This window comes from Athene noctua, chromosome Z (genome assembly GCF_965140245.1).
Source record: "Athene noctua chromosome Z, bAthNoc1.hap1.1, whole genome shotgun sequence".
Taxonomy (NCBI): Eukaryota; Metazoa; Chordata; class Aves; order Strigiformes; family Strigidae; genus Athene; species Athene noctua.
The window spans coordinates 91,119,010-91,145,096 of NC_134077.1; the positions used below are offsets into that span (position 1 = coordinate 91,119,010).

A 26,087-nucleotide genomic window follows, 5' to 3' on the forward strand; every position below is an offset into this window, starting at 1 on the left:
AGCCGGATTCAAGAGCTCGATGGATCTTTCGGGCGCGCAGGCGCCAGCGAGCAGCGTCAGGCGCCCTCCGCCTCCCCCTCCCGCCCCCCCCGCGCCGTCCTGCCCATCGCGTAGAACTCCCGGTTGGGGCGCAGGCCGACGAAGTGGGCGATGCGGTTCGACATGGCAAAGAACGCCGAGATCATGCCTATGTCCCAGGCGTCCTCGCGGTCGAAGCCGTGCCTCTCCAGCTTCCGGAAGTGCTCCTCGGTGATGTCGTCAGCTCGACACACCGCAAGAGCGAACTCCAGCATCGCCAGGTCCCTGTCGCTCAGGTCTGCCAGCTTCCAATTGACGATCACCTGTAGGGCGGCACAAAGCAGCGGCGGGTCAGCCGCACCCCGCCAGCAGCCCGACCGGCTGACCGCCTGCTCTGCACAAAACACCCACCCGGCCACTCCACCTCCTCCCCATCCCGAGCACCGTGACGGGTTTACCGAGCTCTGGGGGAGCTCCTGAAACAGGACCCGATACCCGCAGGGTGCTGCTGCTCCCCGCCGCGAGCGAGTTCCTCCGCAGACCAGATTAACACAGCAAAGAACGTGGGCAGCAGCATGAATGTTCCGTAGAACCGTCCCGTCCCGCAGCTTGCTGGAAAAGGGGATGAGGGTGTGCAGACCCCCACCTCGAGGCCCTATCCCTGCTGGCCGCCGCTCTGGCAGCTCGCCAACAGACCTGCTAAACCAGGAACTAGGTGAGGGCCCTGGACACGTCAGGACTGCTGAGAACCACACAGATTTAAGATTAAAATTTCAGGTGAAAAAGCAAAAGGGCTGTTCCCACCTCCCAAAGGACTGTGCGAAGGAGGCGGAGCACACACTGCTGTAGTCCCACTGACCTGGTCAGCCAGCGCTGGCTGCTTGGAATATATCCGGTGAAGTGCTCCGTGTGCAACCACACAGTAGGGACATCTGTTCACAGCACTCGTAGCCACAATTATGAGCTCTTTGTCTGCCTTGCTGAGACGCCCTACAGGGACAGCAAAAGATTTGGCACGCTTTGCTATCAAAAATATCCAGCATAGCACTATCGTTGGGCAAACAGGGAGGGGAGGGCTCGGGGTATAGGCGGCTGGCAGCACAGCCCAGGAGACAGGGCTCCAGAGAACACGCATGGAGACACCACGACCAGAGCTCCTGGGTGACATGACAAGGGGCAGCGGTTTGAAACTGAAGGATGGCAGGTTTACATCAGATGTAAGGAGAAAATGTTTTATGGCGAGGGTGGTGAGACACTGGAACAGGCTGTCCAAAGAAGCCGTGGGTGTCCCACCCCTGACGGGTTCAAGGCCAGGCTGGACAGGGCTTTGAGCACCCCGATCTAGTGGAGGGTGTCCCTGCCTGCGGCAGGGGGTGTTGGACTAGATGACCCTTGAAGTTCCATTCCAACCCAAACGACGCTGTGATTCTGTGATCATCCATGCAACTGATCTACCTGGACAGTTTCTCATGAGGCACATAATTAGGATGAGGGACATGAGATTTGGTCAGCAGGGAAATTACAATTCTACATAACACAGAAACTCAGAGGAGCAAAATTACTTGCTCACTGATTAGAAAGCTCAGATGGTACTTCTCCATGTAGGTCTCAGAGGCAAATGGCTAGGGCGGGTGTGGTCTGTACTTCCTCTGATGCTTTATTGCTGCTTTTACACAAAAGTAGTGTTCTATAAGCCTCTAAGCACGTTTCATCAAGTAAACATTATTGGCAGCTTCTGAAGGCAGAAAGAAAAAAACAAAAGGAGCAATGAGGTACCCTAGGACTGGAGCTTTGACAACTTCTAGTGAGATATTTTATAGGCACCTAGGTGAAATGTCATGATTGCTTGCCCTTGTTCTTGTGGGCGATGTTAACTTCCCAGACATCTGCTGGAAATACAACATGGCAGAATGAGACCAGTCCCGGAGATTCCTGGAATGTCTGGGAGACAACTTCCTGATGCAGCTGGTGAGTAAACCGACCAGAGAAGGTGCCCTACTGGATCTCCTCTTTGTGAACAGGGAAGGACTGGTGGAAGATGTGGCAGCTGGAGGCCGACTAGGACACAGCGATCACAAAATAATAGAGTTCTCTATTCTTAGAGAGGTCAGGAGAGAGCTAAGCAGGACTGACATCCTGGACTTCCAAAGGGTTGACTTTGTCTTGTTTAGGCACCTGCTTGAAAGGATCCCCTGGGAGACTGTCCTGAAGGGTACAGGGGCCCAGGAAGGCTCGGCGCTCTGTAAGAAGGAAGTGTTAATGGCTCAGAAGCAGGTGGTCCCCAGGTGCTCTAAGAGAAGCCGACCCCAGAGAAGACCACCCTGGCTGAACAGGGAGCTTTGGCTGCAACTCAGGGAGAAAAGGAGAGTTTACAGCCTTTGGAAGAAGGGGCTGGCCACTCACAGTGATTACAGAGAGGCTGTGAGGCTATGCAGGGTGGAAATCAGGAGGGCTAAAGCCCAACTAGAAATTAATTTGGCGTCTGCAATCAAGGATAACAAGAAAAGTTTCTATAAGTATGTCAGTAGCAAAAGGAAGTCCAGGGATAGTCTCCATCCCCTGCTAGATACAGGAGGAAATATGGTAACAAGTGATGAGGAGAAGGCTGAGGTGCTTAATGCCTTCTTTGCCTGTCTTTAATAACAGGACTAATTGTACTGAAGGAATCCAGCCTCCACAGCCAGAATACAGAGACTGGGAGAACGACCCCCCTGCAATCCAGGAGACAGTGACCTACTGCATCACACAGACACACACCAGTCTGTGGGACTGGATGGGATACACCCGAGGGTGCTGAAGGAGCTGGCTAGGGTGCTCACCAGGCCACTTTCTATCATTTTCCAGCAGTCCTGGCTGACTGGGGAGGTCCCAACAGATTGGAAATTGGCCAGTGTAACACCCATCTATAAAAAGGGTCGGAAGGATGATCTGGGAAATTACAGGCCTGTCAGCTTGACTTCAGTGCCCAGGAAGCTGATGGAGCAGCTCATCCTGAGTACCATCACACAACCCATGTGGGACAACCAGATGATCAGGCCCAGTCAGCATGGGTTTATGAAAGGCAGGTCCTGCCTGACAAACCTGATCTCCTTCTATGACAGAGTGACCTGCTTATTGGATGAGGGAAAGGCTGTGGATGTAATTTACCTTGACTTTAGCAAGGCTTTTGACACCGTTTCCCACAGCATTCTCCTGGCAAAAATGGCTGCTCGAGGTTTGGACAATCGCACACTTTGCTGGGTAAAATACTGGCTGGACAATCGGGCCCAGGGGTTTGTGGTAAACAGAGTTAAATCCAGTTGGTGGCAGGTCACGAGTGGTGTCCCCCAGGGCTGGGTGCTGGGGCCACTTCTGTTTAACATCTTTATTGATTATCTGGACAAGGGGATCGAGTGCACCCTCAGTCAGTTTGCAGATGACACCCAGCTGGGTGGGAGTGTTGGTCTGCTCGAGGGTAGGGAGGCTCTGCAGAGAGACCTGGCCAGGCTGGAGCAATGGGCTGAGGCCAACTGCATGAGCTTCACTAAGGCCAAATGCCGGGGGCTGCCCTTGGGCCACAACAACCCCCAGCAGCGCTACAGGCTTGGGGAGGAGTGGCTGGAGAGCTGCCAGTCAGAGAGGGACCTGGGGGTGTTGATTGACAGCCGGCTGAACAGGAGCCAGCAGTGTGCCCAGGTGGCCAAGAAGGCCAATGGCATCCTGGCTTGTATCAGGATTAGTGTGGCCAGCAGGGACAGGGAAGTGATCTTGCCCCTGTACTTGGCGCTGGTGAGGCCACACCTTGATTACTGTGTTCAGTTTTGGGCCCCTCACTACAAAAAGGACACAGAGTTACTCGAACATGTCCAGAGAAGGGCTACAAAGCTGGTCAAGGGTCTGGAACACATGTCCTATGAGGAGCGGCTGAGGGAACTGGGATTGTTTAGTCTGGAGAGACCTTATCACCCTCTACAACTCCCTGAAAGGAAGCTGCAGAGAGCTGGGGATGAGCCTCTTTAGCCTAGTAGAAGGCGACAGGACAAGAGGGAATGGCCTCAAGTTGCGCCAGGGAAAGTTCAGACTAGATATTAGGAAGCATTTCTTTACAGAACGGGTTGTTAGGCGTTGGAATGGGCTGCCCAGGGAAGTGGTGGAGTCCTCATCCCTGGAGGTGTTCAAGAGTAGGGTCGATTTAGAGCTTAAGGATATGCTGTAGGTGGGAACTGTGCTAGGCGAATGGTTGGACTAGATGATCTCCAGGGTCCTTTCCAACCTAGATGATTCTGTGACTACCAGACAGACAAACCATAACTTCTACAGGGTGTCTGTCCCTGTGACTGCTCTAAAGCAGCTGTGGAAAAGGCAGCTGTGCTCTGGTATACTCAGAATCAATCCTCTTCATGTTCACCAACAGCTTCACAACAGGGCTGTGCACAGGATCTGAGGAACTTATCTGGCTGCGTATCAGCACTCATACTCTTTGCCATTTTTAAGATAATTAGCAGCAGCATTTTTTCAAAACTACACTTCACAGGGAAGGTCAGGGCCCCTCCTCCTCCTCACAAAAGCTACTGCTTTACTGACTCTGAAAATACTTTCATAAAACCAGTGTCTTCTATGAGCATTAAAGACACTACTAAAACCTACTAAAGAGGAGTCAGGGGGAGAGGCCTTCTCACCCTCATTCAGCACCAGAAGGCAGCAACACCACGATACTGCAGCAGAGATGCTGAAGAGTGTGGGATGCAAAACAGCCCTACTTGTCAAGTCAACCAAAAAGAAAGCATGTAAATGAGAAGGGAAAAACAGACCCTGGTATAGCTAGTGGCAAGGCTTCACTCCAGCAGCACAAGCAGAAAGCTTCACAGAGACTGCATGTGAGAAAGGCGTAAGGCCGCATTCCTCACTGCCCCCACAATTGCTGGAACATCCCTCCTGAGCCCTCATCTCCCATGAGCAGGAGGAGCAGTCTAGACACACCAGCTTCTTTTAAAAAAACCTGGGTTTTACTAATGTTCCTTCAGAGCAAAAGCAATGAAAATGGGCCCCTCAGTGCCCCGTACCACGGAGAGCTGGAGGGAGGGAGGAGCAGACAGTCTTCAAAGTGCGTTTCCTTGAAGGCGCCGTGCAGAGTTCCCCAAGGCCCAGCCCAGAAGTCCTGCTGCAGCCAGCCCTGGCCTCCCCGCTGGGCACCCAGAGGCACCCCAGGGCACAGCCAGCACCTCACTGCCCCACCTGCTGCTGCCTGGTGCAGACGCCCCGCGTTCTGAGTCCCCAGTGTGGGTGCCAGGGGCTCAGCCTCTCTCACACAGGTTCTGCATGCTGCTGGTGGGCCAAGAGTTGCTGTGAAGGAAGAGCTGCAGGGGGCTCAGCCCCACCCCAGGAGCCGTTCTGTGCTGGGCCCGGGGCTGCGAGCCCATGCAGCAGCTGTGGTGCCTGCCTGCGTAACACTGCTGGTCTGGAACCTGCCTGACGCCCAGGCCAACTTTCCTGCTTGGTCTCAGCTCTGCCTCGTCCCCACGGACTTGCCTGGGAAATCAGAACTGCTGGCTGGCCCTGCTGACTGCTGCCAGACCTGCCCTGCTGCCCCTGCCCTGCCAGCATGCTCAGCTCCTAGCTCACCCTCCCTTAGGCACCAGACCGTCCTTTCTCCACTGCGACACAGAGCACAGTGCAGCAAGGCAGCAGAGCCTGGCTTGAGAGGTACGTTTAACCACTGGCTAAAGAGTATGAAGCTGTACTCAGTACAGGCAGAAGCAACTGGGCAGTTCCAGCTGCTGCCAGATGTTACTGGGGCAGGAAGGAGGCACAGTGAGCGATACATCTGAGGATGTCGGAAATGTCGCATCTACAGAAGGAAGGGCAATTCTGAGGTGGTTGTATGGTTTACCTGTGTCTTTGTTCATAATGGCATTGTAATAAGCGAAGAAAGCTCTGAATTCAGCAGGTCGGTGAGACATGGCTTTGAACACATTGGGCAGAAATCCTGTCTGTTCAAGGAAAAAGAAAAAGAAGTCAGGAATTGTAACAACACAGAGCACAGGGGGCAACATTCATGCACTAGGCTGAGGGAACAGTTTGTTAGTGTAGCAGTGCTGAGGCATCTTTGCAGACGCATTCTCCTGACCTTGGAGCCCATTTATACATATGGCTGAATACCTAACAATGTGGTTCTTAACTAGGTGTTGCTGCAGTTTCATCACGTGACTATTTGCCCTGTTCACTTCAGCCACAGCGGTAATGACCACAGTCACATCACAAGCTCCTTTCCAAACCGAGGAGCTGTCTCTGCTTGGTCTCCCTGCACAGGTGCTGCTTTGCCAATTTCACTATCCTAAACCTTCTACGGCTCTTCTTTTCCCTGAGCTTACAGGACACAAGACAGGGTGTCGTGGTTTAAACACCATGCAGCCACTTGCTCACCCTCTCTTGCCCTGGGGATGGGGGACAGAATTGGAGGGGTAAAGGCAAGGACCCTCATAGGTTGAGATAAAAACAATTTCATAATTGAAGTAAAATAATAATGGTAACAATAATAGTAATAAAAGCATATACAAACGAGTGATGCACAGGGCGATTGCTCACCACCATGACACCTGATGACCAGCCCGTTCCTGGCTAGCAACTGCAGAGAAGGGAAAATCCCAAAACCACGATCCCAGGAAAGAGCGAGCTTCCCAGATCACCCTCCTCTACACACTGATCGTGACATTGTGTGATCTGGAACATTCCCTCGGCCAATCCAGGCCCACCACTCTGGCCGTGCCCCCCCAGCTTCGTGTGCACCCGCACACGGGCAGGACACGGGGAGTTGGAAAGTCCTGGATTTCTCAGCAACACCTGACACCATCAGTGTGTTACCAGCATCCTCAGGCCGAGTCCCATGATGAATCCAAAACACAGCACTGTTAATCAGCTCAGTGCCAGCCGACACGAGGACACAGGCCCGGCCGAGGCTGTCTGCAGTGCCGGCACATGGTGGATGCAGACTGGCTCCACTCTCCCTGCTCTGCTCCCACACCCGCCGATGCCCAGCCGCCCTGTCAGTGCCAAGGCTCCTTCCCTGGAGCACTGCTCGCTGCCTCTCACACGGAGGCTCAGCCCACCTGCGCCCAGCTCCCCATGGTTGGTGTTTCTCAGCAGGGCTTCAGCTGTGGTGCCCGGCTGCCCACGGCAGCTCTGACCAGGCTGGGCTCTGGGTGATGTGGGAACCACCCATCACCTTGCCAGCTGCTGTTCCTTGGGGTGTTTATGGGAAAGGAAAGCAGCCCAGGTGTCACAGACCCCTCTGGCAACCTCCCTCCACTGACACATACCTGCCTGAGCCTTCCTTCTGTCTCACCCATCTGTTTACTGCTCCTTAAGCAAGAGGAGGCTCTTCCCTCTTCATCCACAACCCCTCAGCTGACTTAGGAACCTCTGGCAATGCCAGCAGTGCTGTTTGGGTATCAGGTCTGCTCAGCTGATTGGATCGGATACATCAATCTTTGCTGACCCCTTCAGTGCACTGAGACACAGGGTGTGCACCATAGCATCAGAAACCTGAGCAGACTCTTCCTCTGTACATCATATTTACCATCAAGTCTGCTGACTCCTTCCTTTATTACACAAATTTCACTGGGGCTGCTGCACAGTAGCAGAGTGTAGATTCAACCCCGGGGCAGGAAGGACAGGGAGGCTGGACCAGTACTTCCCTGAGAGGAAGGTCTTGGAGGAGAGAAGTCTCCACAGAGCTGTGGCTGCTGGAGTGTTCTGGCCACCAGGAAGGGCTATGTGGCATTCCTTCTCCACAACAGAGGGAAGGAAACTCTTGCCCAAAACCCTCTTTCTCCCCTTACACCCAGTTCTGCATTAGGCTTTACTGTTCTGCCACTGCATAGCCCATTTTGGCTTTGGAGAGCAAAAACCGAAGCTCAAAAGCAGAAATACCCCCCAAGCCTTTTAATACTGTCATCAGAACAGCTCCTCCTTTGTTTTTTCTCCATTAAACATGTTAAAAATACTCATAATAGTGCCTCAAGTGAACACAGATGCTCTCCTAGAAAAACAAGTACGTGTCAGTATTCCAGCTAATCCCATGCACGAGATGCCACCTGAAACGACCCACCAGTCTCACGGAACCAGGCAGACTTACAATCCCGTCAGCACCCTACAGGATTTCCAGTAAAATCCCCATCCTGCAGACTGGAAGGAGCTTTGCAAGAAGTGCTGCTCCCTCAGTCTCCCATCAGGTCTGTGTTAGACCTAATGGACCAGAGCCACTCTCTCAGGGTATACGACCTGCTCAGACTTTGGACCCTTTCCACTAGCAGAGTGTTGCAGCAGAGTTCCTTTACCTTCACTTCCACTTCTTCCATGAGCTCCACAATGTCGTACGGCATGTCCTTCTTGTTGGGTACCGGGTATCGCCCAACAGGCCCTGCTCCGCTCCCTTCTCTGGTGCTGTATGCCCCCTGGGGCCGCCTCTGGAATCCGCCTGAGGCCAGTAGAGGCAGGAGCTGGGGAGATAGGAGGGAGGGAAGTTTGTAATTTGGAAGGACAGGGCAGCCTGGGAAGGGAGAACTTTTCCCCAGCTACTCCTGCCTTTCTGACAGGACTTGGAGGCACGTCTGTTGCTGGAAGCCACTATCCGTTAGTGGGGCAGTTGGTGCTATGAGAAAAGCAACCCAAGTCCCATTCTGCCCTGGGTTTGTGTGTGTCATGGGTTTTTGGTAGCTGGGAAGGGGCTACAGTGATGGCCCATGTGAGAAGCTTCTGGAAGCTCCCCCGGCCCCGACTTGGAGCCGCCTCTGGGCGAGGCCGAGCCGATGGCCGGCAGCAGCCGCACCTCTGGGATAACGTATTTCAGACGGGGAACATGGGAGGAGGAGCAGGAGCTGTGAGGGAGACGCCTCTGCAAACCCCGAGGGCAGGGGAGAATCAGGGGGAGCTGTGCTGCAGCAGAGCCCCCCCAGCCCGTGGGGCGAGGGCAGGCTGTCCCTGCACCCATGGAGGGCACCGGGGGGGCAGATGCCCTCCTGCAGCCCAGGGAGGGTGGGGGAGGGCCCACCCACCCTGGAGCAGGCGTCAGCGGCTGAAGAAGGCTGGGACCCTGTAGGAGGAAGCCCCTGCTGTTGTGGTTCAGCTCTGGGGGTGACCCACACTGCAGCAGTTCAGGAAGAGCTGCAACCCGTGGGACGAACTCATGTTGGAAAGAATTTGTGGAGGAGTCTCCTGTGAGCAGGGGACTGCACTGGAACAGGGGAGGAATGACACGAGTTCCCCCCACCACAAGGAGGAAGGAGCAGTGGGACTGACCACAACCCCCATCGCCTGCCCCCCTGCAGGGACGGAGGGAGAGAAATGGGGAGCAGAGCTGAGCCGGGGAAGAGGGGAGGGGTGGGGGAAGGTGTTTTCAAGACCTGGTAACACTTCTCCCTGTCCTGCTCTGTCTGTCAAGCATTGTTGTTAGTGTTCAAATTAAATTGATTTCTTTTTCTTCCCCTAATGAGTCTGTCTGTTGCCTGTGACCATAATGGGTGAGCCATCCCTCCCTGTCCTTATCTCGATTCCTGAACCTTTTACTTTATTTTCTCCTTCCCAGCGCTGAGTGGGGAGTGGAGAGTGAGCGGCTGCTTGGTGCTCAGTTGCCCGCTGGGCTCAAACCAATCTCTGGCTGCAGCCCTAAACTGTTGTGTGGGTACCTGGCAAACACCACCTCCCCTTGTCCCTGTCCTCTGCACCAACCACCTCAGCGGCAGCCACAGCTCTGCTCCTCTCAGTCCTCACCAGCCACGGATCACCTCATCTGCACCAATGCTGAATTGCGGCATCGCCGGAGTTTAAAAGGTGTTTCCACCCATCTGCACTCAGCAACATCACACGGACATCCACCCGTGGCACTAACAGATGTCCTTCAACAAAGGAGCACAAATAATAAATTGAAGGTCTTTTTTTTAATGCCAGTCAGCCTTCCTCCCGGCAAAGCCACCTTCCCTCCTGCAGAAGTCAGTGGCACCACAATCAGGCCTCCCAGAGCATTGTTATGTTGGGACCACTGAGGGTTTGGTACTGACAAGGCTGCATCCCCCTTTGCAATGCTCCGTTATTGTAAGAAGTTGTGGTCTTGCAGCATCCATACTACAGGCCTCATTAGCTCTTGAGCTGGGTCTTGAAAGGCTTTTCAAAAGCAGCTGCACCTCACAGACGGGCAGGAGGGTGGTGAGGCAGTGGGTGCAGGGGTGGCAGCAGAGCTGGGGTGTCTGGTGCCCGGCTCGCAGAGCACCTCGAGCACCTTCCTGGCTCCCCAGCATGTGCCATAGCAGGTCTGGGAGCTCCCAGGAACAGCCAATGACCCCCAGTCGCCCCATCACTGCACAGCACCCCCATGAGCTGGGGGTAGAGCACTAAACCTGTCGGATCACACATTCTCTGAGGGTTTCTGCTTGACACATACTCGATTTCTGGCCTGAAACGCCAACACACTACTGCAGCATCAACGAGTAACAACAGTAATGGGGGCAGAGGCACCTAAACTGGCTGCTGAAAGGAAGGCGCAGAATCTGTACACGCTGTACCAAAATGTATCCAGGTACCACCTACGAAAACTGTGAGAAAAACTCTAAAGCAAGTAGAGGCAGGAAAGCTACCTCGGAAACCAAACTTCTCAGCATGAAGTGCAAAAATACATGGTGCAGCAAGTGGCTTAGGGGCCGCTGAAAGCAAGGATGGCCACAGGGCAACAGTCAGCGGGCACCAGTTCAACACAGGAGGAGGCCCAGTGGGTCCCTCGGATGGGGGAGCTGTTTTGCCAGTTATCAGGCCTAGCATAAAGATGAATCAATAACCAAATTGTATTTGATACAAAAGGGTCAGTACATGGGTGAGCGCTGGGGGTACAAACAAGTCAGATCATACATAATGGACATCAATCCCACTGACCCCAGCAACGACACCGCACGACCAACAATGGGTGGAATAAATGGTGAAATGCAGTTTCCCATAGAAGGGATGGGAGACAACCGAGTCAAGAAGCCAAACACATCAGACCAAGGAAGCCACATACTGAATCTCTACACAGCCCACGTTTACAAAAGCCAGACCTGACTGGAGCCCAGTCCCAGGGAGGCGGGAGGTCCTTCCCCAACAGGGAACTCTGCACAGGGCATCCACCTCACACACAGAGACTGCCCCTGCCTGCAAGGGGTCCCAGCTTTTATCCCTCAGTGGGACACCTGACCTTGGGTTACTCACTGTGGGACCCCTGGGGCTCCTTTACCCCATGGCTCTGTCTGCCAGGCCGGCCCACCCTGGGGGGGAGCCTAAAGGGAAACTCACCCCCCTTTGGGAAGGGCTGTGGGAATCACCCCTATGTCAACCTTAATGTGGGGCTGGGGGTTGAAGCCCCAGCATTTCAGGGGCTCAGGGCGGGCGGCACGGGGCAGCAGCTCCACGGAGGGACGAAGGGCCCCGCCCCCCACTGACAATGGCGCGGGACGCCCGAGGGCGGCGGAGACATCGTCAAGGGGCAGCAGCCGGCGGCTTCCGTGAGACCCGGCGGCGCTGTGCAGGCTCCCCCCCTCCCCCGCGGAGAGGCCCCCGACTCCGGGTCCCCCCCGGCCCTGGGCCCAGCCTCTACTCACGGGTGGGCGGGCCAGGCCGCGCAGCAGGGCCGCGCTCATGGCTCGGCCTCCCGGTGCGCGGCGCTCTGCTGGGAAGCCGGGGCGCGTCGGGGCCGCCGAGACCGCGGCCCGGGGCGCTCGGCGCTGAGGAACCGGCACGGAGCGACGCCGTTGGGCCCCGCCGGACGGTTCTTCCGCTGCCGGGGCGGCCCCTCCCGCGGGCGGCGGGCGGCAGCGCGGGCCTGCCCCTGCCCCCGCGGCTCCCCCCGCGCCCGCCCGCCCGGCCCGCGCCCTCCGCCGGCCCCACAAGGCCCCGCCCCTGGCCGGCCCCGCCCCGCAGCGGCGCCGATGGCGGGCGGTGGTGGAGGCGATGGCGGCGGCGGCGATGGCGGCGGCCCGTCGGCGGAGCCCGAGGGGGAGGCGGCGGTGGCGTGCGAGGCCCTCCGGCTGCTGCGGATCGAGCCCTCGGCCGTCGGCCCCGGCGCGGCGCGGGCGGGCGAGGCGGCGCGGGCCTCGGTAGGTGCCGCGGGGAGGGGTGGGCGCAGCGGCGGGCGGCCCGAGGGCTGAGGCCACGCCGGTCCCGCAGAGGAACGCGCTGCGGAAGCGGCGGCGCTGGGAGCGGGTGCTGGCGGCCAGGAGGAGGAAGCGGCGGCAGGAGCGGGAGAGGAGCCGCGCCCGGCGAGCCCAGGGCCCAGGTGAGCGGCGGCTCGGCCGGGGCGGCGGGGGCCGGGCCTGGGGCGGGCGAGGCCGCGGCGGGGGCTGCGCTGCCCGTTCTGCTCTCCCCTCCCAGGGGCTGCCGGCCGGCGCGGCGGGAGGCCCGCGGCCGCGCTCGCCAGGGAGCGGCTTCTGGAGGCCCGGGAGTCGGGGCCGCGGCTCTGCGTGGACCTCGGCGTGGCCGGCTGCATGACGCGGAAGGTACGGGGGGTCCGGCCCGCGCAGCCCCGCCGGGCCCAGCCCCTCACCGGGCTCCGGGGGCTGCTCGGAGCTGCGGGGCCGTGCGCGCTCGCAGCCGCGGCTCGGCCGGGCACCGCTCTCCTCACCGGCCCGGCCCGCTCAGCGCCCGCTCCGGGCAGCGGCCGCGGGAGAGGGGGCGGCCGGGGCGGGCCGCTGGTCCGTTCTGGCGGTGCTGGGAGCGGGGCTGCGGGGGTGCCGGCAGCAGCTCCCCGAGCTCCGCACCCGCGGCGGCGCCGGCCCCTCCACCCCGTCCTGCCCGCGGTCCTCATTGCCGGCTGGGCCGCGTCCCCAGCTCCGGTGTCCGTGAGAGCCGGCAGCAGCCGAGCTGCGCTCCCCGGGACGGGCCTCTCCATCGTGGATGTCCGCGGGCTCCGGGTGGAGCCGTGTCACCCCCTACCCCAGACCCGCGGGTCACTGTGCCGGTTCTCTGTTGGAAGGAAACGAGCCGCCTCGCTTCCCAGATCAGGAGACTCTACGGGGCAAACAGGCGGGCTGAGAAGCCGTTTTGGCTCTGTCTGACGGAGTTTGTGGTGGGCTCATTGATCTACGAAGAGTGTTTCCGCATGAACGACGGTTTCTCCGATTATTTGGTAAGAGTCTCTGACCATAGCGCATCCAAGGCTCGTAGCCACAGCACTGGCCCATGGAGCTGACCCAAGATGGGCTGAGATGAGAGCTGTGAGTGGTATGGGACTGCAGTTCGGTGACAGTGCATGAGGTCATGTCCTCTTGCCCTTTGGCAGGAGCTGAGAACTGAGAGATGATGGGGGTGATGTGCAGGACCTTCAGGTTGGGGCTTGTGTCCCTCCTGCCCGCAGGAGAATTACTTCTCCAGGTGGTACTTCTGCAGAGAGACCTGTGATAGGCAGACACATCAGCTTGGTTGGGGATTAGGCAGCTCAGGCATTCCTGTCCAGGGTTTTTGTACCCACCTCGGGTCTGACTCAAGCATGAGACCCACACACAGGTGATGGCAGCAACATCGAGCCCTGTGTTCTACAGTGCACATGGGGCTGCAGCTGGTAACAATGAAGGGGGAAAAACACCTCAAGTGGAGATTCCCGAATCTCTCAAGAATCGGAACATCATTTAAAATGAGGTAATTATGGATGCTCTTCCTCAAACCACATTGAGGAATTCTGATGCAAATTTAAGTGATTTTGAGATAACATATTCAGTGCTCCTATTGAAACATTTTCCACTTTTAAAAAAACCATTCTTATCTGCAGGAGTTTAAACACCTCAGGCAGTAGTGTCAGTTCCAGGATATTTCTTGAGTCTGAGAGTGGGTTTTGCTCTGGCAGATGGACTTTGGGCTAATGGGCTGCTTCTCTCCCTGTCTTTTCATTTTTCAGATGGATACAACTCCAGAAAGTTACCTGGACCTGTTTCCTTTAGATGCAATTGTTTATCTCACTCCTGATTCTCAGAATGGTAAATATTTTACATGCTCTAGGCACAGAGGAACTATGGCAAAAGGTTGATTTTTAAACTTTTCTTTTTGAGACTATTTCATACTTCAGGTGATTGATTTCCAAGGCATTGATGCGGCATCAGCATCTCAGATTGCATGAGATGTACTATATACTTAGGTCTGATGCTAAGTCTATCCCTTTCTTAATCGGTTTTGACAAGGAGTGAGGTTTTGACTCAGGACTATGTGTGATCTGCAGCTGACTTACTTAAAACCTGTGTGTAGACCCCCTGCAGTCTGTAAAACTGCAAAGTGGCAAAGTGGAGATGCTGTGGCAGTTTTGGAGATGGTCCAGATGACATCTCTGAAACAATGCAGTGGCTACAACATTCCCTTTATTACTGAATTTGCCGCAGTGTTTATCCTCTTCCTCCATTTCTAACTGGCCACAGGTTTCTGGGGATGTAGATCCCCTCCTTGATTTACGCGAGTGCCTTACTCTGATAAAGGATCCGTGGAGGGTGGGGGAAGGTTTTAGTAGGTGACCTCGACAGTGGGGAGGCATCTGCAGCACAGACTGGGATCAGAGCGACCAACCCAGTCACAGTTCAGGTCAGAGAGCGGCCAAGGGCAGCCGTGCGCAGTGCCACCAGCGCTCTGCTTCCAGACGCTCTCTCATCTCCCTCTCACCAGCGGGTCCTGGCGGGTGCTTCTGTCCCTGAGGCCTCAGGCTCCTGCACGCTCTGGGGCTCCAGGGTGAGGGGCGGCTCTAGCCACAGCTTTCTCATGGAAGTGGGCTCTGGGGTAGTACGAGATTTTACTGCTGTGTGGTGGTGAACAAGTGCTTCTCTTGTTTCTAGTCCTTGAAGATATTGATCCAAGTAAAGTGTACGTCCTGGGAGGCCTGGTGGATGAAAGTATTCACAAGGTGGGTAGTGGCTTGTCAGGACTGGAAGGTGCTGTCTGCCCCTCAGGAGAGCAGCGATGTCCCATTGGTGCACCCAGTGCTGCTGCTGCCTTGATCCCAGACATGGCTGCTGTGCCACCATCCGTTTTTCTCAGGTTCTGCCTGTGTCCCTCACCAGGCTGCAGCAGTCTGGGTGAAATGAGCCCCAGGACAGTTTTCAGCTTCATAGCTGCTTGTACCCAAAAGAACATCCATGCTACAGGTGTGCAAGTTTGCTCACACCGGGCACCCTGTTCTGGTTTCCCTTGCAGAAGCTGACCCTGCACAGGGCAGAAGAGCAGTCCTTGCAAACAGCCCGCCTCCCCATTCGAGAGTACATGGTGAGAGCCGTTAACACCAAGAACTACCACTCGGAGACCCTGGCAATTAACCAAGGTGAGGGGCTGAGCCGTGTCCAGCCTGGGGCTGGAGGGGCCTGGGGGGCTGTCATGCACTTGAAGTATTTCCAAAGTTGAGGCCCAGTGCTGAGAAACAGGGAGGCACGGCCAGCAGAGGTTTCTCTTACTGGGTTTTACCCCTGCTGCCCCTTTTTAAAGGTCTTGTGTGCTTCTCTGCATCAGCCCGCTGTGGGGGAGCAGGGCTTGCCTCACCCTTGGTGTGCACAAAGCAGCGAGTGGGGGGTGTGAGGAGGCTGCTGTTGCTGACAGGCACGCAGGGTCCCTGCAAGGGTGGACAGATTTTTTCAGGGCTGTCAGGCTCGATCGGGGCAAGGCTGACAGCAGGGCGGTCGTTTGTGTGCCGTCCCACAGTGATGGCCCCGTGTGGTGACGGTGGGCTGGGCCAGCCACTCGCAGCAGTGAACGTGCCCGTGCTCCTCTGCCAGGGACTGTGGTGGGGCTCAACTCAGTTCTTAGCTCTGGCACAAGGACAAGGCAGAGGTGGTGCAGGGCTCTGCAGGGCACCAGGCACAGCTGCTAGACACTACGGTGTGTCCATGGGAGCCCTGACACAGGGAGACGGGATCTGAGCAGCAGTGGTGGAAGCGCAGCAGGTGTCCCCCACCGTAGGTGTTCTGTCACAGCACGTGCAGGCAGCACAGCTCAGCCAAATGGGACTGGAGGCACCTCGCCTTAGCTGACAGCCTCTGCTTTTCCTAGCCAGTGCTCCCCAGAGTCTTCAAAATATTCCTCTACTCCTGGATGAGCTGCCTCAAACACTTGCTCATCAGATTTTAAATGGGGGGAGTGCAGACCCTGTGCTGACCTCCTCTGCCATCAGCTGTTATGCAGCCAGTGGGGTAGGTACTGTAGAGCTTGCCATTGATACCGGTATCACAGTGTGGCACATCTCTCTTCCGCACAGTGTTTGATGTCTTATCAACTTACTATGAGACCCAAAGCTGGCCAGCAGCCTTGAAAGCTGGAGTTTCTACCGGAAAAGGCTATGTTCTACCAGATGCAGTGAAATAAGTGGAAATAGCTCACCATGAGAATGTGCAAGAAAATTCTTTATTTTGTGATGTTAAGAAGCTCTGCAGACAAGAGAGGCAAACTCCAAATTTCAAGCAGAGGTACTGGTATGAATGTACATAGAGAAAACAGCTCTGCTTAAATCTTATGTAAGGACCTTGTCGAGAGTGACACGTTCTACCTCAGCTTTACAACGCTGGAAATTACTTTTCCCTTTGAACAGAAAACAAAGATGATGGAGCCCTGGGATCGAGCGAAAACTGACAGGAGTTCAGTTTAGCTTCTTTGGAGATGCTTGTTAGTGTTTCTGACTCTTGCATCTACTCTTGTTCTGGGACAGGGAAGAGAGCTTTAAGGTATTTCTTTCATCTTAGTTAAACAGTAAGGAAGGTGAAGTTAGAATTGCAAAACTCACTGGTGAAGAAAATTCCTTCCCATGGAAAAGGACAGTGCTGTTCCAGCTGGGGAACCCAAGATGAGAAGCAATTCCCCAGTGGAGGAAGAGTTCCCAGGTGCACCACGTCCAAACAAGTTTAAACCAGTTGCACTGAATTTGGTGAGTTGCTGAAGCCTATAGCTAATCTTGTGCATCTAATTGATAAATAAAACTCTTATTCTTAAACTGGCATTGCATCCTTGCAGTTACTGGTGCACGGTACATCATCACACGCTGACAAGCAGTTTGCTGACCCTGATGTGCCTCCTGGAAGGGTGTCGGCGGTTTGACTGTGCCCTGCACTAACAGCAGGGATTTGCCACAGCAAAAAGCATTTTTGATACATGTAATGCAGTATGTCACCTCAGCCAGCTGCTAAAAAAACCCAAACAAAAAACCAAACCTTGCAGTGAATGCCTATGGCTGACCACCAATGGAAGGAGCTGAAGGTCTCCTGAGGTAAATTACTCTTGTGGGCTTATGTGTGCACAGGAAGAGCCTTTTACACCTCCTGGCATTTGGTGTCAGTGGGGCTGGTTGCCCCCTCTGCCCCCCTGCTGAATTGGGGTTTGCTGGTGCCTGGTGGGCTCCATCCTCTGCACCCTTCTAGCTTGTGCCTCTCACGTCCCCCTGCTCATCTGTCGCTGGTGTGGAGCCAGCGGCTGCGCAAGAGCCTCGGGGAGTCTTAAGTTCCTTGCTGTGCCTAAACCACTGGCAGTGCTCCCAGCCCTGCCCCACAGGCAGGGGACAGCCCGTGCCCACAGGCGTAGCAATCTGCAGGGGCTCTGCGTGGGGTGGTGATGGTGCCTGGTTCCTGTGGGTGTTTCCCGGCTGTTGGGGTCTGTCTGCTCAGGGAGGTTTCCCAGGGGTGCTGCCATGCACACGGGGTCAGCTGCAAGAACCTGCCCTTGGCTCTCTCCGGACACGCTGAAGAATGAGCAGAAAGTGGAGGTGGCCTCCCACAGATGTTACAGGGCCACCCTGTCCCCCCACTGCCCTGGGAGATGGGGTGTGTGAGGGCAGAGCTGGCCCCATCCCCCAGCACCTCCATGCCCCTCTGCTACCCAGGGCAGACCCCCCACCCTGCACATGCTTGGCTGCAGCAACTGACCTGCTGCAGCCACAGCCCGTTGTGCAGCTCGCCTGCTGCTGGGACCCCTCACAGAAAGCCAGCTGCCCCCAAACACACCCCTGGGCTAAACACCAGCAGTGGGGGGCCTGCCTCTGCCCTCCTCCTCCTCCTCTTCCCCTCGAGGTCAGGCCTCCAGCACCAGAGTGCCCATGACAGGGATACACGGCTTGGCCGCCCAAGGGCGCGCAGCCCGCCCCTGGCGAAGGATGTTCCGCACAGGGCAGAAAAGAGCCACTGGCGAGGTGGGGCAGAAGGGCTCCCCCTCTCCTCATAAAGGGCCATCTCTACTGCGAAGGCAGCATTTCAGCCTCGGGACTTGCCCGTTCCTCCTAGAAGTCACAGATCTGTTAAGCAGCGTGGGGGGTTAACTGGGGATGTGCCGAAGCATCAGCAGAAGGAAACTGAAAAGCTGGCAGACACACAGGAACCCTGTCAGAAGAGCAGGGCATTGTGTTGCCCCCCTTGCCTGGGACAACCCTCTTCTGCCCTCACGAGGAGAAGCAGTTAAATAGAGCACAGCTTTGTTCCCAAAGAGATTTCCCTTATGAGCCCAGACACACCCTCTGCTACGGAAGGTGGGCAAAGCCGCCTTGGTTCCTTCAGGTCAGGCCAGGGTGGGATTTGACACCACTACCAGAGTCAGCCTGAGAGTAAGGAGCAGGAGGAAGAGCAGGCCAAAAGGCTCCCGTCCTTCACAGGCGACGGAAGGCAGCCAAAGCAACACCTGGGGACTGGCCACCTGCAAGGCCCTCGGGACAAGCTCCAGGTGAGATGCACAAGCCACTGAAGCTCTCTAGAGGTTGCATATTACATACAGGTTGTGCACACAGCTCAGCTGAGGGCAGCACGCCCTGCCCCACCACCACCTGCAGACACGGCAGCTCTCGGTGCAGCTGAGCCACGCACACGGACACATCCTTCTGTGGCCATCCCCAAGCTGCAGGGCTGCGTGTCCCATGGGCGGAGCTGGCAGTGGACACAGAGAACACGGCTGGGCCCTTCCCCACCCAGTGCACTCATGTGCCGCCAAAGAGCCCCGTCACAACAACGGGGGCACCCTGAACTGCTGCAGGAGACAAAACATGGCAGCTGTAAGGGCTGTGTGCTGGCGGGCAAGGAGCTTGGCACCCAGATCCGGGCAGTCTTGCCTGTGAAGCTGCTGGTGAACAGCCTGCACAAGCTGGTGGTAGGTGCCCACCACATCCAGGAGGGCGGCCCCAAGCTCCTGCTGCCTCTGCCTGCACATCCGGCAGTGCGTCACTTGGAAGCAGGCCACTGCCAGCTGAACCAGGTGGTCAAATGTCACCCTCAGCACACCCTGCAGCTCTACAAGGGGCTGCTCGGTTTTCAGGAGCTCCTGGCAACTGGACAGCAGGTCCTGGGAGGCTAAGCCAAGGGCACCCTTGCTCTCAGCACCCTGCTCTGCACATTGATCCTGAAGGTGTGTTGCTTGGTTCCCGGAGAGCTTCCCCACAACCTCCTGAAGCTCTGTGATGTAGGCAAGGAAGCAGGAGAAATCTGCAGGGCTCATCCGTGCTTGGTCCTTCAGCTGGCTGAGGGCTTGGATGTGAGGGTCCCACCATGCCGCGCCCCCAGCAATGGAAAGCGGGTAAGTGCTCCCAGGAGTCCCAGGAAGGCTGCAGCTGCTGGATGGTGGGGTGGTGAGGGGCCCCAGGAATGTGCCGCACACAGGGACAGGGGGTTCACCTTCCCCCTTGTCATCAGGCCTGTGGAAGCAGCTGATATAGGACAGCTGGCAGCTGCACTTGTCCATCCCAAGCTGTGGCGGAAATGTCATCTTCACTGTGGAAAAACCCAAAGATCTGGTCACGATGGGGTCAGAAGGGGTCTGCTCATCCTTCTTGTGGTTAAAGCAGAGGAAAAAGTGTTTTGAAGCCCCATGTTCTCCTGCTCTTTTCTGCAACAAGCCCAAGGAAATTGGGCCCGAGGAGGTGGAAAGCCCTAGAGATGGAGTCAGAGGAGAGTCCTTCCCCACCTCAGTAGCCTGTTCTCTGGGAAGAGGAGCCTGAAGAGGCTGCAGCTCTTTGTGAGCCACATTTCCTGTGTCTTTTCCGGGCTCTCCTTCAGCCAGCCCCTGGCTGATTACCAACTCTTTCTCGAAGGGTGGTCCATTTGGGGATGTCTGCATCTCCCTCCTGACAGCATCAGCCCCCAGGCACCCGCTGGTCTTCTGAGTGGCCAAAAGCTCTAGTGGAGTATCCACCCTTTCCTGAGATGGGCTGGGTGATGTGAGGTCTGTCCTCACCCCAAATGAGAGCCAGGAGAGGCGAGTTATAACCCCTGAAGTGCTGCTGCAATCTGATAAGAGCTGGGTTGCATCTGGAAAACCCACGTGATTTTTTCTGTGCACTTTCTGTAAGGCCCCCTTGGTCATCACTTGTCTGCTTTTGGCCTGTGACCAGGCACCATCGCTGCTGTTTTCAGCACAGCTGCCACCATTAGCTCTTCCTTCTTCACCGGGAGCCAGGGCAGGCTCCTCGCACACTGCCTGCCCCGCGGCTGCGGGGAGCAGCTCCTGGTGCTGGGGAGAGGCCACGTCAGGCCCACGAACAGAGGGGAGCAGTGTGTGTTCATCAGGAGGGCAGGTCACCGTGCGGTCCGGGACTGGGGGTGCACCGAGAACTGTCTGCGGGGCTGCCATCACCTCACCCGCCTCCCCCAGTGCCAGGCGGGCCCGCCAGCCCCCAGTGGCCACGCAGCTCTCCTCACTCGGCCACACAGCATTTGTCTTTGCAGAAGAACTTTCCTGGGAAGCTCTGCTTTGCCACCCAGCAAGGGGCTCAGCTTCCTCCAGGGACAGGAAAGGTGGATGCATGGCATGTGCAGGCTGGAGGCCACCGTCCATATGCACGGGAACGCCTGCACTCTCCTCCCTGTGCTGGTCACCCTGCAGGCGAACAGCTGAAATGGAATAAACCACTGAGTCAGTCACCGATTTTGTTTCCATGGTGTCAGGCTCCATTTCCATCAGGTGAGAGGATGGGTCTGTGCTGGCAGTGTCCCTCTGGGCCTGGGTGGCAGCAGGAATTTCCAGCTCTGCATCCTTCTCAATGTCCTCTGAGGAGGGTGGTGTGGGTGGCTGAGCCAGCAGCGATGGGGGAGGTGGCCAAGAATAGTAGCTCTGCAGAGAGTCTGGCAAAGCCAAGGGGAAAGTGACCTGCGAGGTGTAATCAGTTTTCAGGAAAGATCTCCTCTTTCTCAGGTTCTTGGCATATGTCAGCTCCTTCTCCTTTCCATGTTTCTCCCTTGCTGTCTGCCTTGTCATCAGGTTTTCCCCCAAGCTGTAACACCTTGGTTTCTTTAGGAGGTGGGAGGAGTTGTCTGTACCCTCCTGGGTCATACTGTAGCCTGCTGGCAAGAAAAACACATACAAATCAGGAAAGAGCCCCAGGCAGCAGAATACCCACATCTATGCAGTAGGCCAAACAGCTCTTAACACGGGTCCTGCAATTACAGAGTTTGGCAGCAAAGCCTGGCTCCCAAGTGCCAAAGGAAGCTTCTGTTATGGGTCAAGCACCTACCTGGAACCAGCTGTCTCAAGAAAAATAGAGTCAGGGCCTGTGGCTGCAAAGACTGAAGCTCAGGATTAGTGCTGAAGGGTGCTAGATAGTCTCCCCTTGTTTACTGGTGTCCCTTGATCTGGCTGCAGGTACAGCTATCATTCTCAAGTTAAATTTGGTGATATTAGCAGCAGCTACAGAAAGCACTGCCTACAGCTGTAGATTTATTATCACTGAATAGAAACATTATCAGAAATTCCCAGCCTGAATATTTGGATGATAAAAACTTCCAGAGTTTACAGTTTTGTGCCTGAACATGCAGGAAGGAAACCTGCGGCAACCTGCAGCCTGTGGGTGAGGGTTTACCTGCCAGGGCATCTGGAGGGCTAAGCCTGTCTGCAGCATCATAGAACTCCTCCTCAGAGCTGGTGTCACCAAACCCTGGGGGTGGCTCCAAAATGAGGTTGTTCGCCTCTGCCACCTGCTCTGCTCCACACAGTGCCTCTTCCCGGGCAGACCCATCTTTCCAGGGACTTCCCTGAGGGCTGCAACTGACATTGCTCCTCTCCACACTGCCTGCAGGGGATATGCTGTAGCACAGGTTGTAGTAGCCCTTGGTGTTCCTCTCAGACAGCTTGGTCTCCAGCACAGAGGCACCAACATCCTCCCCTCTCTGCTCAGAGGGGCTGTCTTCATACCCTGGCCTCTCTGCACGTGGCACCTGCAAGAAGCAGAAGTAGTCTCTGGTTTCTGTGCTGCTGGAGCCTCCTGCACCACGAATGGGGAAGAAGCTCTTGTCTGCGCTGCTCATCTCCTGGACTGTTGGTGTGTAGAAGTGGAAGAATTCTGGCCTGCAGGAAGAGCAGGCTTCCAACTCATCTTCCTCCAGTGCATCCATAGAGTCACTGGAGCCACTTGTCTTAAACCCTCGGCTCTCAGTGTTGGCTGAATCTGAAGTCTCGGATGTGCTGTCAGTTGCGTTGTCACCCCCATCACACTGGTCACTCCCTCCAGCCCGGGGCTTTGTGATGTCCTCCTCCAGGCTGCAGGGCTCTCCCAGCTTCTCCTCGTTGCACACAGGATGGGCGCTACCGTACGCAGAAGGAGTGTCCAGGCAATGCTCCAAGGAGGAATCCAGCTGCCAGGAGTCTTCAGAGTCACTCCCGGTTCGAGATTCATACCCTGGGATTTAAACACATCTATCAGCCTGTCCTTTGCTGTGGCAAGAAGGAACAGCCAGACAAGGGTTATGAACTTATCTGCACAGCACAGAAGTGCTTCAAGGCCCGGAGAGCTCTGCCCTCGCCTGCTCTTCAGCAAACAAGGCGAAGAAGCAGTCTGACCCTGCAGAGCTGTAACTGGGTCCCTCCTGGCTGCTTCGCTGGTGTTACTGCAGAGCAGTCCCAGAGGGAGGCAGCTGCAGGACAGCAGCCATGAACTCACTGCCTGAAGGCTCAGCCTGGCACCCCTGCGAGGCGGCACTCATCCTGACAGGGTCAGGGCAGCACGGCAAACAGACCCTCTGTTTCCGGGCCCAGGGACACCTGCCCGGGGGAAGCTGTACAAGAGCGCTCAGGGACAGGTCTGCAATTTCCACCACAGGCACTCTGCCTGCACTTCGGGGAGGCGCTGACCACCGCCGCTGCTCCTCCCCTGCCCCAGGATCTGGGGTTGACAGAAACCACCCGACACTGCCCGCAGCAAGGCTGGCAGTCTTCATGATCTGCAAGTGCCACCACACACCCCTGGGCTACTGCTCAAGCATGACGCTATTCCCAGGAGGGAAAAATGCCTCTAATTGCTGGAGGATCCACCCACTTTCTCCCCATCCCTTGGCAAAAAAATGGCCTTTTAAACCTTCTTCAGTTGAGACACGGTGCAGTTGCTGTTTTTTCTCTCCCCAGGTAAATATGGAGACATTTGCATCCACGAACAGTCTGTAATAGCCTGTGATGAGGCAGACAAGATCCTTTGCACTGTTTGATTCCAGCAGCAAAGTCAGCAGCTTTTTTTGGGGGGTAGGATGGCGAGAAAACAGTAAGAAAATATTAGAATGGACAACTATTGCTTGTACCACAACCTTCAGGAACATGCTGCACATTCAAGACATTCATTCTCCCCATATCACCCTTACTGCAGAGCACTCTGGCTTTGCATGAGGTACAGAGAAAGAAGAGAAATTGTTTTTCTTGCATTTTGTTTCTTAGATATTTCTCACTGATGGAGGACAGCAGGAAGAATCCATTTTCTTCCATTATTTTGTAATCTTCCTTCAAGCTTTCCCTCTGAGTCTGTTCTAAGCTTTTTGTACTAAAGACACCATCAGCTAAATGCCAGATTTTGAGAAGAATAGATGGTGTGAATGACTCCCCACTTGCGCTTACCTTCAGATCCTGCAGGTAGATTTTCACCATGCTCACTTTTTCAGACTCCTCTGTAAGCTCCACTCTGCTGATGTTTGCAAACTCTGCCAGACTTGATATGATGTTGAGCTTATTATTGATAATCTGGCTCACACCGTACTTGGCACCCACCAGCAAGGCAACGTATGATTCTCTGTCCTGTAGCTGTAGGGGGAGAAGTTAAATCTGTAGCCAAAACCTGAGCAGGAACCTATTCATCTGTGTTGGGCAGGGACTCTTCAGCCACCCGATCTTGTGTGGTGTCTTAACACTGAACTCTCTGTACAACTGGGCTGTCACCAGCTGCAGAGGGAGCCCCTCATTACTTACAGGCTGTCAGGTCACCTGCTCCCGGCTGTTCTCTTCTCTGCCTTGGGACCGCCAGACTCCCTGTGCACCCAAGGCAGCTGGCCCCAGAGATGCACCAGCCATCTAGCAGATCCAAAGAGGTGGTCAGCAGCAGGTTGCTATCAGAAGTGTCACCTGGCAGGCTGCACCTAGCAGATGGACCTAGCGAGACCTACTGGAGCTGGCTAGAAACTTCAGGAAGGCATTTTTCGTTTTGGAAGAAATGTCAACACTTTCTGTTAGGATCAGACACTTAAATAAATGAATCAATGCCCATGTAACTTGGCAGAAATATTTCAATTTGCACCCAAGTGTAAACCTAGGCATTACTGCAACCCATGAGTAAGGTCCTCCTCTGGTACAGACCATCCTGCACTGCTCAGCTCTCTGTACAAAACAGCTTGTGGCCCACAGTTCAGTACAGATCCAAGAGGGAACAGGCAAAAGAACCCCCAAGAAATCTCTTGTGAAAAGAGCAGTGTTCTTTTTTACAGGAAGGTTTAAGTGTGGCCAATATTTCGTCAAGAGTTTTTGAAACCTCCCCTGATCTCTTAAGTACTTTACAACATACAAAAAATATAGACAAGAGCTTGTCTGAAGAGTCACAACTTCCAATTAGAAAAAATATGTATAATTGTTGTGTAGGCTGGTATGTTATTCACTTCAGTAGAACTACGCTGACTTACCCTAGCAGAGTCCCTTACCAAGATTTATCATGATATCCCAGGACAGGGAAAAGTGGTGTGACTGGAGCTGGCTGAAACAACATCACCAGAGCTACTGGTACATTTTCTATGAGCACCAAAGCAAAGACAGGGAAGGAGACTCAGTAACAGGTTGCTAGTCTCACATCAACAATCAACAGAGAAAAATATTTAAACATTTCTGCTTTAGATAGGGTTTGCTTTGGTTAAGACATGATCTTACCCACCAGTGAAGAAAAAGGGTTAAAACTGCTTCTTGTGCCCTATCTTTGCAGCTATTGTCCAAGTACACTGCCGAAAGAGACGTGCAAAGCAAGGCAGTAAGACAGTAAGCCAAAACTCCATGACATAAACAAACAGCACTCGTACCATGAGTGTGGCATTAAAGATCCTCCCATTGTACATCTTCAGGTCTCCCAGTATTTGCAGGTAGCTCAGGCGCACTTGGACTGCAGCGAGCATGTGCTTCAGTTTGCAAGAGGAGAAATACTGTTTAGAAACGTGACAGACGGTAAGGTTTGCCAGGTAGCCCGTAGGCTAGAAGATGTTCTTTTCATACAGGACTTGGTATGTGACCAGCCCATCTCTATTGGTCTGCGTAGGTAACAGATCTGTACAGGACCATCCCACAATACCACATTTGCCACTTGGCAACCCCACAGGCAAGCTGCAACAGAACACGCAATGAGGGAATCGGGGTGCATGCGAGCAGAGGGCGTTACAAGAGGAAAAGACAGGAGAAAAGCCCCAAGTGGTCCCACAGAGAGGAGACCCACAGGAGAAAGACATTGCCTCTTTGGACCTGAGAGATGCTGCCGCCATCCTGGAGGCCCCTGGAAGCCAGGGGACGCACACTACCTTCTGCCGAGGGTCCAGCAGCACCTGGTTCCGCTTCATGTGGTAGCTGATGGCCTTCTTGATGTCCTTCCCTCTCATGTTTCGAAGCAAAGTTGGCGAGATGAAGTTTTCAATTCCCCAGTCCCTCCTGCCAGAAAACATGGGAAGGGAGCAAAGGGGTCCCGGCTGTGCTGTCCCCCCAGCAACACCACCAAGTGCAGAAGGGCAGCTGGCCCGAGGCAGAAAAGGGCAAAGGCACCGCGCCAGCCCAGGGCACACTGCGCCCCCAGCTGCTGCAGCGTGTCCGGGCAGCTCAAGCAACACGACTGCCTCACTCAGAGTCACTTCTACTGGGTCAGGAGGTGG

The 26,087-nt window shown here is 55.4% G+C and overlaps 3 protein-coding genes across 8 annotated transcripts in view; 1 reads left to right on the forward strand and 2 right to left on the reverse strand.

Annotated features, from left to right (window-relative positions):
* Positions 1-56: 56 nt before the first annotated feature.
* Positions 57-11,874, reverse strand: LOC141973959 (uncharacterized). The gene is made up of 5 exons (XM_074933056.1): positions 11,619-11,874; positions 8,334-8,495; positions 5,888-5,987; positions 878-1,008; positions 57-341 (listed from the first exon to the last, which is right to left on the reverse strand). The coding sequence occupies exons 1-5, from the start codon at positions 11,655-11,657 to the stop codon at positions 57-59; spliced, it is 717 nt and encodes a 238-aa protein (XP_074789157.1). The 5' UTR covers positions 11,658-11,874.
* A 73-nt stretch (positions 11,875-11,947) lies between these two features.
* On the forward strand, positions 11,948-16,967 carry TRMT10B (tRNA methyltransferase 10B). The gene is given in 8 exon segments (XM_074933055.1): positions 11,948-12,068; positions 12,166-12,309; positions 12,311-12,512; positions 12,989-13,141; positions 13,907-13,985; positions 14,826-14,893; positions 15,184-15,307; positions 16,235-16,967. Coding segments are annotated over 8 exon segments (978 nt in total). The 5' UTR covers positions 11,948-11,967; the 3' UTR covers positions 16,342-16,967.
* Positions 16,968-17,091: 124 nt separating this feature from the next.
* FRMPD1 (FERM and PDZ domain containing 1) overlaps positions 17,092-26,087 on the reverse strand; it is a 41,287-nt gene continuing 32,291 nt past the window's right edge. For 4 of the 6 annotated variants that reach the window (XM_074933048.1, XM_074933051.1, XM_074933047.1 and 1 more), the window contains 6 exons: positions 25,743-25,869; positions 25,254-25,373; positions 23,815-23,997; positions 23,288-23,435; positions 21,797-22,612; positions 17,092-21,281 (listed from right to left, as the gene is read on the reverse strand). In XM_074933048.1, coding sequence (XP_074789149.1) covers positions 18,949-21,281; positions 21,797-22,612; positions 23,288-23,435; positions 23,815-23,997; positions 25,254-25,373; positions 25,743-25,869 — 3,727 coding nt within the window. In that variant the 3' untranslated portion in view covers positions 17,092-18,948. The remainder of the gene's footprint in view (positions 21,282-21,796; positions 22,613-23,287; positions 23,436-23,814; positions 23,998-25,253; positions 25,374-25,742; positions 25,870-26,087) is intronic. The other 2 variants (XM_074933053.1, XM_074933052.1) reach the window with 2 other exon arrangements.